This window comes from Acomys minous (genome assembly GCF_964271855.1).
Source record: "Acomys minous genome assembly, chromosome: 13".
Taxonomy (NCBI): Eukaryota; Metazoa; Chordata; class Mammalia; order Rodentia; family Muridae; genus Acomys; species Acomys minous.
Window position 1 is genome coordinate 34771069 of NC_140495.1, and position 13765 is coordinate 34784833.

At 40.0% G+C, this 13765-nt stretch overlaps 1 protein-coding gene across 6 annotated transcripts in view; it reads right to left on the reverse strand.

Annotated features, from left to right (window-relative positions):
• Nucleotides 1–38: 38 nt before the first annotated feature.
• DOP1A (DOP1 leucine zipper like protein A) overlaps nt 39–13765 on the reverse strand; it is a 95330-nt gene continuing 81603 nt past the window's right edge. For 4 of the 6 annotated variants that reach the window (XM_084753457.1, XM_084753458.1, XM_084753456.1 and 1 more), the window contains 10 exons: nt 12213–12322; nt 11789–11938; nt 11610–11671; nt 9950–10102; nt 8636–8772; nt 8108–8163; nt 6401–6565; nt 4518–4647; nt 1467–1517; nt 39–631 (listed from right to left, as the gene is read on the reverse strand). In XM_084753457.1, the coding sequence (XP_084609583.1) occupies nt 326–631; nt 1467–1517; nt 4518–4647; nt 6401–6565; nt 8108–8163; nt 8636–8772; nt 9950–10102; nt 11610–11671; nt 11789–11938; nt 12213–12322 (1320 nt within the window). In that variant the 3' untranslated portion in view covers nt 39–325. The remainder of the gene's footprint in view (nt 632–1466; nt 1518–4517; nt 4648–6400; nt 6566–8107; nt 8164–8635; nt 8773–9949; nt 10103–11609; nt 11672–11788; nt 11939–12212; nt 12323–13765) is intronic. The other 2 variants (XM_084753460.1, XM_084753461.1) reach the window with 1 other exon arrangement.

Below are 13765 nucleotides of genomic sequence, written 5' to 3' on the forward strand. Positions count from 1 at the left end.
ATCCTAATTTAAATTAAATGAGGCTTGAAACCAGCAGAAAAAAACCATAATGTATATTTTGCATGTTTAAGACAACCCAATACAATGAAACAATGGACTATATATGCAAATATAGACCTCGTAGGCACCATCATCAGTATGAGCCACCTATATTTAAACTTGATTCAGGCTACATTCAGACATAAGCTCTTATTTACAAATATTTAAATTAAATACAACCTGAATGTTTTGTTACATATATATATATATAAAAGAAAAAGAAACTATACAACTCAGAACAGTGTGTTTTAAATAGTTACATTTACATTGAGGCTCGGGGAACTAGTCAAGTCTTTATGACTCCTTCAAGAAAATCCTTTTCTATCATCTCTTCAATTTTTTGCCTGGCTTTAGTGGAAAATGCTTTGTGATTCTCCAGTTTCATGTCCTTGCTTGGGAAGGAGTTTGAGTAGAGGATAGGGCTCCCTGAGTGTCCTCCGCACCGGCTTGTGACTTTGCTATTGAAGACTTGGCTGAGGACGTTGAAGAAGGGTAGAAGCTGCTCCATGCTGCGCATGGTGCAGAGGGTAAGCAGTAAGTGCCCTGGTTCCCAGCCCAGTGTCCTCCCGGAGCAGTCTTCCTCTGGATTTTTCTGCAGAAACAAAAAGGGAGTTTACTAACAGGTAATAAGTATGTTATGTGAGAAATAGATACAAATGCCAGCATCAAGTCTTTGTTTCAGACTTGATTAAAATCCACTGGTTCTGAAGCCTTTTAGTGCCATTGTTAATTCCATATCAAGGCACTTAACTATTCTTTTGTGGTAGTTTTCAACTAGATTGCAGAGGTGACTTTAGTTTAAATGGGCTAGGACAAACAAAAAGAATCATATAAAAGCTGAGGAGCTCTTCATACACTTTACTGCTGATTAACGAATTTATGGTCTAGATTTGCCATGAGGTGGCCACAGGGTTCAAGAGTGAATAATTAGTAGGTACCTTCAACAGAGAAATGGAGGGAAGCTGGATCGCGGCTGACAGGACAGCTAGTGTCCAGGTTCTGCCTTTCACTTACTGTGCTGCACCAGTGCAAGACACAGAGCATTTCTGCTGATCACATGCACAAGTCTGGAGGTCTAATGAGAATGCATGTATCTAGACAGAGCTACTACTTAAGTTGGCTGTGGCAACACAAGCTTACAGTCCTAGCACTTGGGAAGATGAGGCAGGAGGACCCCAAGTTCAAGATATAAGATCTTGTCTCAAAAGCTGAAATAAATGACATCTTTTTATATTCCTGTTGAGATCTTTCTTTGTGTTTTTTGTTTGTTTTTAGTTTTTATGTGCCTATCCTCAATACTAAATAAGTAACCAGACACTCTTTTCCTCCTTTGACTTCATAAGTCCACACAAGGAGGCCACCTTCCTTCCTATTTACCTCTCTTGTAGCTTTTGCTGCCATGTCACAGCATCAGTAGCCACCCTCACCTGATACTTGGCCATCTCCAATCCCTCCAAAATCTTAAAGTCCTCCTCGTCCTGTGGAAGGAAAGAGGAGAACTCATAGCCTTTGTTCTCATGAAAAGTATGCTTGGCCATGAAGGCCTTGTTTAAAGGGATCTGGATGAGAAGATAACTTTCTAGTGCAAACAGCTGTGTTATCTGTGGGTCAACTTCTGGGCAAAGGGAGTTTTCCCATTACTAAGGCATTCTGGACTCATGATTTCCTCCCCAAATCCTGTGACAAAAAAGCGAAAGTTCTATCCTCAAACCTTAGATCAGACTTTGGTTCACAACTTTTTGTAATTTGGCTCCTGAAGAAGCAAGTTCCTTGTACCATTCCTAGTTGCTCTGTAGAGAGCCAAATACAGCTTCCTTAGTGCTGAGACAGATACGTGAGCACATGCAGACCCTGCCCCACAAACCATCCGATAAGCCTCCAGACGGTATGTATTGAAAAGATTCTGAACGTTAGAGACGACAGATATTAGCAAAGGCTCAGTATGAACACACCGTCTCCACTACTGCTTTGCTTCAGGGCAGATATTGGCAGGTTATCCTGATGCTTGCATGCTCACTCAGTCATAAAGGATAAGGCCATACTGCAAACTACAGACTTAACCTTCCTAGACTATTTATGGGGCAAGTCTTTGATAATTCTCATTTTCTCCTGATTTCCTCCACATAATTTTTTTGTTTTTTGTTTTTTTGAGACAGGGTTTCTCTATGTAGCCTTGGCTGTCCTACTTTGTAGACCAGGCTGGCCTCAAACTCACAGAGATCTGTCTCTGCCTCCTGAGTGCTGGGATTAAAGGCATATGCCACCACACCTGGCTCACATAGATTTGTTTTTAAATAAATGTTTTTGAGAGATTTGTATTTTTGAGTCCCTTCACTAACCTTCTAGTTAATAGTCACATTTTAGTAGATGGCTTTATTCTCAGCAGTGTTTTTAAAGCTGCAGGGAGCAGGAGTGGGGTGGATATGAAAAACTGAAACATGGCGTAACAAGTTATAGGAAATGGAGGAAATATTAAAGGTTAAGTGCTGTTTTGGAAGGGCTCAGAATTAAAACAGAATTCTCAATAGAGGAATATCGAATGGCTGAGAAACACTTAAATAATCAACGTCCTTAGTCTTCAGAGAAATGCAAATCAAAACAACTGTGAGATTCCATCTTACACCTATCAGAATGGCGAATACCAAAAACTCAAGTGACAGTACATGCTGGCGAGGATGTGGAGAAAGTGGAACACTCCTTTATTGCTGGTGGGAGTGCAAACTTGTACAACCACTTTGGAAATCAATCTTGTGCTCTCTCAGAAAACTGGGAATAGGGCTATCTTAAGACCCAGCTATTCCACTCCTTGGAATATACCCAGAAGATGCTCCACCACACACAAGGTCATATCCTCAACCATGTTCAAAGCAGCCTTATTCATTATAGCCAGAACGTGGAAACAATCTAAATGTCCCTCAGTCTAAGAATGGATAAAGAAACTGTGATACATTTATACTATGGAGTACTACACAGCTATTAAAAACAAGGAAATCCTGAAATTTGTGGGCAAATAGATGAAACTAGAAATGATCATCCTGAGTGAGTTAACCCAGACCCAGAAAGACTCACATGGTATATACTCACTTATAATTGGACACTAGCCCAAAAGGGATGTCCAATGAAAGTCTTCACTTACCAGGAGATCAGGATAGATGTGGGGACTTCCTATGGGAACTCTAGGTGTGGGAAATATGGGAGAAAGGGGAAATAGAAGGATCCAGAGGGTCCTAGAAACCCACAAGAAACACATCATGATGGGCAGATCTGGAGCCAGGAGGGTCTGCTCAACCTACTGCACCAACCAAGGGCCATACATGCAGTGAACGTTGAACCCCTACTCAGATCTAGCCAATAGACAGGACATTTTCCACAGTTGCATGAGAGAGGGGACTGACATGAACTCTGGTGCCCCATATTTGACCACTTCCCCTTGGTGAGGAGGCCTGGTGGCACTCAGAGAAAGGATAAGTAGGCTACCAGGATGAGACTTGATAGGCTGTGACCATATGGTAGGGAAGGAGGTCCTCTTCTGTCACAGACCTAGGGGAGGGGAAAAGGGTGAAAGAGGGAGGGAGGGAGGAACAGGAGGATACAAGTAAGGGGATAACAACTGAGGTCTAAATAAATTAATTTTAAAAAAGTACTGTCTTGGAAATCTTTTGATTCCGTTAAGAGTAGTGCTGTGTCAAGTCATCAGATATATCGATAGGCTATAGTTTAAGAAAGTCAAAGATTGACTTAGCCATATTTCAGCATGTGTACTTTACGTCACATGGAAAAAGGCTTGTGACTCCCTTTATTGTGACGGGTCTATCTAGCTAATTCAGTTTTGATGAGTTATTTCTGTCATGTTTATTAAAACTTTTAAAATGTGTGATTTTTTTTCCCCTTTCTCTTTCAAGACAGGGTTTCTCTGTGTAGCCTTGGCTCTCCTGGAGCTTGCTTTATAGACTAGGCTGGCCTTGAACTTACAGAGATCTGCTTCCTCTGCTTCCCAGATGCTGGGATTGAAGGTGTGCACCAGCACCGCCCGGCAAAATGTGTGCTCTTTTTATTCTCTGATTGTTCCCTTTGAAGCCATCCAATAGATCTGTTCTATAAACCCCTTTAGTAGCGTGCTGCCCTCAGTCAGCGCACGTCTATTCCATCATCGCATCCATCTGACTCAACATCCGACATTCTCAGGTTTGTCATTAGGAACTTAACAAGCACTGGTTCCACTGTTTTCACTCATTTTGACAAGAAGGAATTTAAAAGTAATGTTATTAAATATTTATCTTTTTTAAAAATTTGAGTATGATAAACAGATATTTCAAAAAATACATCTTCAAAACCAAAACCTAATTACCAAATATCTCAACTTCATATTATAAGAAACATTTAGTGATTCACAAATACAGCATTTAATATAGCACAGTTATAGAATACACAGTAAAACAGAACACAAAAATAACATAAGAGCCCACTTGAACTAGTACCTTTGCCCTTTTCCGAAGAAGTTTTGCTAGTCGAACCACATACGGCTTAAATTCTCGCTGATGTATGCCCTGCCTTCTGACCTCTAAGCCTGAGTCATCTGAAGCTTCAGGAATAAAGGCCCATCGGTACCTACCAATGGGAGAATGCTTATATTAGTAAGATAAGCCCAGTGTCATTGGAGATAAAGCTATATAATTTAGTATGAAGAACATGGCCCCAATACATGCAAACCCAAGTGCCAGCTGAGTCAAACTGGGAGCAGGGTCAATCACTCATTTCCTTTATCAGTAAGTGTAGGATTAACCATTTCAAGGCTGGTGCTGGTGGTACATGCCTTTAATCCCAACACTCCAGGCCAACCTGGTCTACAGGAGTTCCAGGACAGCTGGACAGGGCTACACTTGAAAAACCAAGCAACCAAACAAACAAACAAAAATCATACACAAACAAACAAACAAACAAACAAAAAATCCACCACTATTCCAGAGCTGTAAGAATCTAGGAAAACTTGCAAAGCGCTCTTCATTGTTTTATCCATGACCAAAAAGTATTATTAAAAAATGTTCCCTTAACCTAATAGACAAAATATTTTTTAGATAGTGTTGCTGTAAGTAACTGCCTCAAGCTTGCAGTCCTCTCACCTCAACCTCCTACTGACTGATAGGCAGAAAGCTCAAAAAAGAAACTGCTTTTGTATAGTTGTTTGTACTATAACAAAGTGGATTTCTCCAATATGTAAAAAAAAAAAAAAAAAAAAAAAAAAAAAAAAGCCTTTCCATCACAGGAGCCATCAGTTTTGCTCAACTCATATCCTTCCAGAGTTCATGCATAGAAAAGCACATATGAACATACTCAACTCTCTTGATTTTAAAAAAAAAAAAAACAGAACACAAAGTCGCAGAAGGGCTGTGGGTGCAACAGCTCAGAGTAGAGTGCTTACCGCCTGGCACACTGAAGAGCCTAGACTCCATCCCCAGCACTAAGACAACACCACCAAAAATCAAAGCAGGCACAATTGCTGATCTTGGAGCTTTTTATCTTTTTGATTGTTGTTTTTGTTTAGTTGGTTTAATTTTGTTTTTCTTCGAGTAGAGTTTCTTTGTGTAATAGCCCTGGCTGTCCTGGAACTCACTCTGTAGGCCAGGCTGCCCTCAAACTTGAGATCCACCAGCCTCTGTGTCCCAAGTACTGGGATTAAAGGCATGGGGACAACCACCACCCAGCTCTGCTTTTAATCTTTTTTGATTTTTGATTTTTTTTTTTAAATATGCTTTCTTCTGTCTTAACCTCTTATCCACACTATAAGCAAAAAATAAGCCTTCTCAAGTGCAAGCCTAAAGTGGGTTGCTTGATCGGTTAACAGCCTCAGTGGCTTCGTGCCTATATTTACTTACAAGGCTTTACATAGTAGAGCCCCTTTCTAGCCTCTCCTCAACACTGAACAGCAGCAGTACAGATCTTTTAACACCTCAGACAGCTCAGCTCCAGTTCTGCCTGCCTTCGTAGTGACGCTCTCTAACCCTAACCTACCTGTTTAAAGCTCCCTTCTGGCTCTGCCCAAATCTCAAAGTCGGGCACACAGTGACTTCTACATGTGCTATAGCACCCTCCGTCATGTGCTTGGCTCTGTCCCCTCGACTAAAGTGCACCCCACCGTGCCACATCTAGGGTACCCTCTAGTTTTTAAGTGAGTTGTCTGAGAACATACCCCCAGCAAGCATTTACTGCTGGTAACTGTGTTTCCCCACCCCTTCTAATACAGTAAGGTTTTAGCAAAAATTATGAATACTTCAGCCTACACCAAGAACTTTTGGCTGGACATCAGTGACCAAAGCAAATATATTTCAAAAAATATATATTTAATATCCCTGCTTTTACTTACATCTGAAACTGAGGAAGATTTTCAGAGGGCAATGCCAGGGCCAAATCCAAAAACTTGCAAGCAGAGAGATAGAGGTTTAACCACCTCTGGCTGTTGTATGAAGTGGAGAAGCCATTACCTCCGGTATAGGTTGTCTCCAGACCAGCAGCAGATGGTCCTGACGTCCTGCAAACAGACAGTGCTGTCATCAGCAGGACCTCTGGCTCACAGGAGTTCTGGAAATGCTAAAGTACCAACTGGTCTCTTCCACAGCCGCACTGATGACCAGTAATTACAGTGTTCACAACTATATTGTACTTTGAAGATTTTACTTTTGTTTTTTAAATGTTAAGAATGTAATAAGCACAGTATATAACTTTCATTAGTCAAGAAACACAAAAATGAAAAGTGGATATTCAACAGGTTTTACTACTCAACTGCTTTTGGTAAGGAGTGTGGGCTCTCTATAACAATAAACATAGCTATTGTTGAAGAATGTAGCACCAAAGAGTTAAAAACATTCAAGATCTGTGTGTGCCTGCAGGTTCATGTGTGTGCAGGTCCATATGCACGAGTGTATATGGAGGCTAGAGGTCAACCTTGGACCATTCTTCAGGCCCTGTACATCCCTTGTATGAGGCAGGGCTTTGCATGAGCCTGGAGCTTATTACTAAGTAGGCTCAGCTGGCTGGACAGGAAGTCCCAGTGATCAGCCTTGCCCATTTCCTTAGAGTGGGATTGCAAATGTATGCAACACTCCCACCTTTTTCTTTCTGTTTTTCTTTCTGTGTGTGAGTGTTTGCCTGCATGTATGTATATAGACCACATGTATGTCTTGGGTTTGCAAGAGTCAAAAGAGGTTATTGGATTCCCTGGAATTGAAGTTCCAGATGGCTGTGAGCTGCCATGTGGGTGCTGGGAACTGAACCTTGGTCTCCAGCAAGAGCAGCAAGCGTTCTTGGCTGCTCAGGAATCTCTACAGCTTGCATGCCTAGACATGTTACATGTGTTCTCGGAGAGAACTCAGGTCTTCATACTCACATGGTAAGCACTACATAATTAGCTAGCTACCAAGATGATTCCTAAGGGAAAACTGTAATGTAAGATTTTGAATAATTATTCTACAATTAACAAATATATTTATACATATTAGTAAACTACTTCTAAAAAGAGTAAGACTATGTGCACTCAATTGGGAACATTCTGAAAGACCTAGACAGTGGGTACCCTGGGCTCAGGTTACCTGCCATACTGGCTTTGTTATCTAGTCTAAGTTTCAGGGACTAGATCTGAACTACTGAAACTAACATGACTAATGTAATTGAAACAGTACTGAATAGTATTATAAAGTGGAATCTTTGTGTAGAGGCTGAAGTCCATGAATGTTGATAATTTTTTAGTTTATCATGTTTCCTGGCTAAGTAAAATTATATTCAAACATAAAAAAGGAAACACTAATTTTTCAATTTTTAAAAAAATTTAAGTGTATGGGAATTTGGTCCTATATCCATCTGTGCACCATGTGTCAGATTGCCCGGAACTGAAGTATAGACAGTTGTGAGCCTTCATGTGTGTGGTGGAAATTGAACCCAGGTCCTCTGAGAGAGTTGTAAGTGTTCTTCACCACTGAGCCATATCTCTAGCCCCAAATAATGGAAGTGTGTATGTAGACTCTCCTGAGTAACTCTAGGTAACCTGCGGAAGATACGGAAATGAAAGCACACATACCGTGAAATGTCCTCATCAGCAGTGAGCTCCTGCTCCATCAGTAAGAACACCTGCACCTGGAGACCACGAAGGAAATGCTCACTTATATTGTCACCATATTTCTGGTGGAAGTGGGCTTGGGAGGATTTATTTTAGGATTTATTCAGAGTTTTTAAAGCAAGTTTCACTGGGATGAATGCTGTACAGGAAACGTGAGTATATGTCTTGTGTCAGACTCTAACAGTCCAGCTCACCTGTCTCTCACTAGAGGTATGGCTGTAGGGAGCACCAGTCATGCTGGCTAGGCCAAAATGTGCCAAAGGGATCTAGTATTAAGCCAGATGGGTTCACAGGCAGTTGGTTATCTGCACAATTTGAGGCTTAAGCTACTTAAGAAGATGAAATCTAACTTGTTTTTACTATTTTCAACTTTAAAAATTGCCATGAACTGACAATATTGAGTTTTATTTTCACTTAATAAGAATTTGGAAATTAATCATACTCTTTCACAGTTTATATTTGTAACCTTCTAAGTTATAATTAACTCACAAGTTCTGTGATCATGGTAGGCCAGAGTGAAGTAAGATGTTGTGGAGACATTCTTAAAAGCAACACTCTGAAGAACAGGAACACTTGAGAATGAAGAGTCGGCACCTGGGGCAAACGGAGGCTTTCAACCAATCTCTCTGAAAGAAAGGCAGCATGTTTTCAATGCCTACGTAAGTTCAGTTACTATAAACCTTCATGTCTAGTCTAGACAGAAAAAACCTCCAATCTGGTGCAGGCTGTGACTTTTATTAGTGGTTAAGAAGTGACATGAAATATGTGTAAAAATCAAGTATTTCCTTATTAGATTTAGTGGAGTCTACCATATAGCAAATAAAAGTTTCAAATGTTTGAGTTCTGTATGGACAGGATAAGAAAGCAGTACTGGTCCACAAACTATATTTTGAATAAAGATTAATGTAAACATGAAGGAACCAGGCATGTGAATACTATAGAGGAATCTCTTGTGTATTGTATGGATGCAACACCTGTCAATTAAAAAACTTATGGCTGAGGCAGGAACTAAGTGGAACATGCGGCAGGCAGAGGGATTCTGGGAGAGAAGCAGGTGTGAAAGATACAGCCGGCAAGATGTGAAGAGGATGGATGTGTGCTGCCTGAGCTCAGGTAACTGGCCACGTGGCAGAATGTAGATAAGAATAAATGGATTATTTTAAGTTATGAGTCAGTTAGAGAAGAACCTAGCCCTATACATTTTATTGTAACCGTGGAGGCATCCTTTAGAAAGGGCAGCCAGCTACTGTGTTCTCTGCTTCTCCGGTGTGCAAATGACCACTGTTGGACTACTCAGCCCGTCCTGTGTGAGCCAATCTAATACGTTCCTCTTCTAGAGAACCGTGCCCACCTCCACCAGTTCCAAATTAGACATACACATGTCATTGCCAGTCATAAGTTCCTGGATCCCCTTGATTTGTTCTCTTGTTAAGGATGTATTTCCTGGCCTTCTGTCCACAACTAAAACACATAAGTAATACACTTGCCCAGAGTGAAACAGTCATTAACTGACTTTGCATATGAATTCCTCTGATATTTGAACCAAACAATATATCATAGTTAATGTTTAGAATAATTATTTCAAAATAAGTGTTGATTTCTTTTACATAATGAAGCTAACATTTTCAGTTATGTAATACTGCCCATCAAATCACACTTGATTTATCTCAACTCAAATTTTGATTTGGTAGAGATATTTTCCAAGAAACAAAAACAGATAATCAAAACACCAAAACCCAAAATAAATACACCCCAAGTCCCTGTGACTCTGAACAGAGAGGATAGAATGCTTTAATTACTTACCTTGTATGTCTGGAAGGTACTTCTGGTACTGGTCAATTTCACTGCTGAAAATGGCAAAGGCCAATCTTTTGAGCAGCATGGCTCTCTGTTCCAGTTCCACATCCCGATTTGCAAAGAGATTGAGAGAACTGCTTTGGGCCACAGCTACTCGAGCTGTGGGAAGGAATACAAGCAGAAGGCCAGATAGTCATCCGAAAATGATCATTTCTTATTTAAAAGAAGTGAATACCCCATGACATACACACTGAGTGGACGGAGCAGAGGACTTAGATCTTTCTGTGGTGCAGGAAAGCTGGCAGACAGTTTGAGCATACACATGCCAGAAGGCCAAACGGCAGGATTTTGCGGACAAGAAAACTTAGAACTGTGAGTTTTAGAAGGGAAAATATCCAATATTACCATTTAGTAAAGCCCATCTGTTTAAATCATTTGTATTACTTTAAAAAATAATTCTGGAGAGATCTACTTGTTCTGATTTTCTGTCCTCCATATTTAGGTCCTTGCTCATGACTTACTCTGCTAGGCCCATGGTCTTGCTGGTTATGACATGCACTTACCAAATTTGCTCTCACTCTAAGACCTTTGTAATTTTTGTTCCCTTTGCTGGGAATTCCATTTCTAGGAAGAGTTGGCTCCCTCAGTTTCCTATCAAATATGAGCTCTTTGCTGTTACTTAAATTTTGTCACACAGTGCCATCTTATTTCCTTTACAATCTCACTTTTATAAATGGTAAAACCTTCATAAATGTTACCATAATGCCTGGTATACTGTCATCTCTCAATAAATTATTTGATGAATATATACATTTAAAACTTAAAACAGCTAAAAGGAAACTAAAAGAGGTAACATGGCACCCTTTCTCCAGATAAGAAAACTCCTTGGGATAAAAAACTGTATAAAATCTTATAGACTCATAGAATCCTAGTGATTACAGTTCAGTTTGATAACACTCTTTTTCTCTGATTTTTCTCTTCCATGCATCTCTTTCCTGGAAATGCACAGCCTTAGCGGTTTAGAGTAGGCTGTTACAGAGGTTAGATCAATTGCCTACCTCATTTCACCTACTTTCAGTCTTTTTGTCTAGTCAGTAATTATCAAGTGCCTATTTTATGCTGGTAATAGGCTGTGTGCTGGGGAAATAAAAGAGAGTCTTACTTACCATTAAGTTATCTTCCTTAAGATTTCATTATTAGCACATATTCATTATATAAAATGAGAGCTCTCACCAGGCATTGCTATACCTTCATATCACATACTTTCTTCTTACAGCTACATTACTCTTTGTTATCCCCACAATGCCCTAGTTTTCTTCCTTTTCCTACACAGCCCTCATTCTACTTCTGTATCTTGGGTTTTGTTTGTTATTTGTTACCAGAATCTAGGCTGCTCTGGAATGTGTGATCCTTTTGCCTTTGTCCTAAGGGCTGAGATTATAGCTTCTCACTCCCATACTCTCTCTTATAACTTAAAAAAAAAAAAATCTAAATTCTGCATATAAGGGAAAACATGGAATGCTTGTCTTTCTCAGTGTATTAACATTCCCACAGGAATCTTTATTTAACTTGACAAAGAGCTAATTCAGTAGTTTTCAAATGAGAATAGCACATGCTAAGAATGAATGTACAAGAAAAAGTACTGCTTGGCTGCCATGATACTCACTCATCAAATCTCTGAATGTTGTCTTGTCATGTGTCATCAGGTTATCCATAATTGCTCTCCAGCTGAAAGACACAGGATTATCATTTGCCATTAGGATTCTACTCTTAATTAAGGCCTTCTTTTGCTAGACAGTGACTGAGGTTAACAAACTATGTTGAATGAAAGTGAGGACAACTTACTGATTAACACAGGAAGCATCCATCTGAAAGAAACTGGGATCCATGAAAAGGTCAAAGGCTTCTTTCTTCCAGGCTCTGCGTGTATACTGATACCCACTAAGACTGCTGAGCAGCTGGACACAGGCTCGGTAGCTAGGGGCATTGTGTGCACTGCACAGAAAACAAAACACGTTAAACTACATTATGCTTTCACTTCAGTCACGATCTTGAATTTATATGTGTTCACATTTACCCCAGATACTAACATGGAAACAAGAAACAGAAGAAACCATAAGAAAAATGAGATGAAAATAAAATTTTTTTAACCATTATAAATGAGCCAAAGTAAGGAAAAAATTTTGTAGTTGAGGCCAAAAACAGCAGAAAGGGACAGAGTTTCAAGCAGAGTGTGAACTAGCTGAAACCTACTGGAATCAGATGGTACCTGTGATTTCGGAGGTAGGGCACAACATAGTGCATTATGTTTACAAGTAAAGGGATGACACGCTCTTTTTCATCACTGTAGAAAACCATGTCCAGAAGATGAGCCAGTACCTACAAAACAGAGAGGAAACAAGAGTTCATCTACACACTGAAACTGGAGTCAGAGGTGGGTATTGATATTCAACGAGGAAGGAAACAAAAAGTACTCAAAACGAGGAAAATCCACGCTGAGATAGAGATGTAAGAAAACAGTTTGAGGCCCTTCTATGTGACGGTGAGTTAAAAAAAAAAAAAGAACTCACAAGTCAAACCTCAGCATTCTCTTTCCCAGACTGAGTTCTCTCTCTCTCTCTCTCTCTCTCTCTCTCTCTCTCTCTCTCTCTCTCTCTCTCTCTCTCTCTCACACACACACACACACACACACACATCTTGGAAGCTAATCAGGTTGGGCTCCTCAAGTCCCAGGTCAGTCCATCAACTGCCGTACACTGACACTCATATTATACTAAGCTCTGTAAAGACCCAGCATCTGCACCTGTATGGAGTGACAAGTGTGGCCATACAAAGGCCCAAACCAAACCCAATCCAAACCAAGAACAGATGTACATGCTTTATACTTAATCAGCCCTGCCTTTCCACACCATAATCAGATACAAAACATATTTATTTCTTAAAATATAAACTTAAAAAATGGGGTGGGGGTGGGGAGATAAGATAGAGTTTATTCTGAGCCAAGTCTGGATGACCAAGGATGGGCCAGAAACATGGATCCTGCATGTCCTGAATCACATGTTCCATTGTGGTCATTCTCACTAAATTGTATAGTTACATCACAAAAGGCATAAATCAAGGCAATTATTTGGTGAGGGACAATAGATGGCAGGTTAAAGAGCAAAGTGTGGAAAACTCTTTTAGAAGTATTAGATGCTATCTGAAGCCATTCCTGGCTTTGGGGTTTGTGAATGCTAGAAGCCTGTTCAGTGTGCTACATTCCAAATTAAGCCAGCAGTAGAATAACAGTTACTAGGATGTTAGGTCAGACCAAGAGGTGGGCAGTGAGTGGCTACGACAGTGTCTAAAGATAGTCCACAACAGTATGGTTCTGATGTGCAACATTTTAACTCTTAACAATGAGGAAGTTCTAATCATTCCATCAGCCTTGTACAATCCTCAATATTGGCTGTCCATCCTGCCAAACTTCAGTTCAAAATTCATTGTTATCCTGACAACTTTTGAGCTTCTAGCCCTACTTAATTCTTTTTATCTTTTTAAATTCAGTATCTATTAAATACAGGATGCATATGTAATTTGGTCATATTTACCACGTTGCCCTTACCCTTTTCCACATTCTCTTACTTTATTGTCCTCCTTTTTAATGTGTGTGTACTAGGAAAGTTTATAACTAAGTTTAAGTTTTTAGGTTTTTGTTTTTGTTTTTTGTTTTTGTTTTTTTTTTTTTTAGACAGGGTTTCTCTATGTTGCAGCCTTAGCTGTCCTAGAACTTGCTCTGTAGACCAGGCTGGCTTCAAATTCACAGAGATCTGCCTGCCTCTG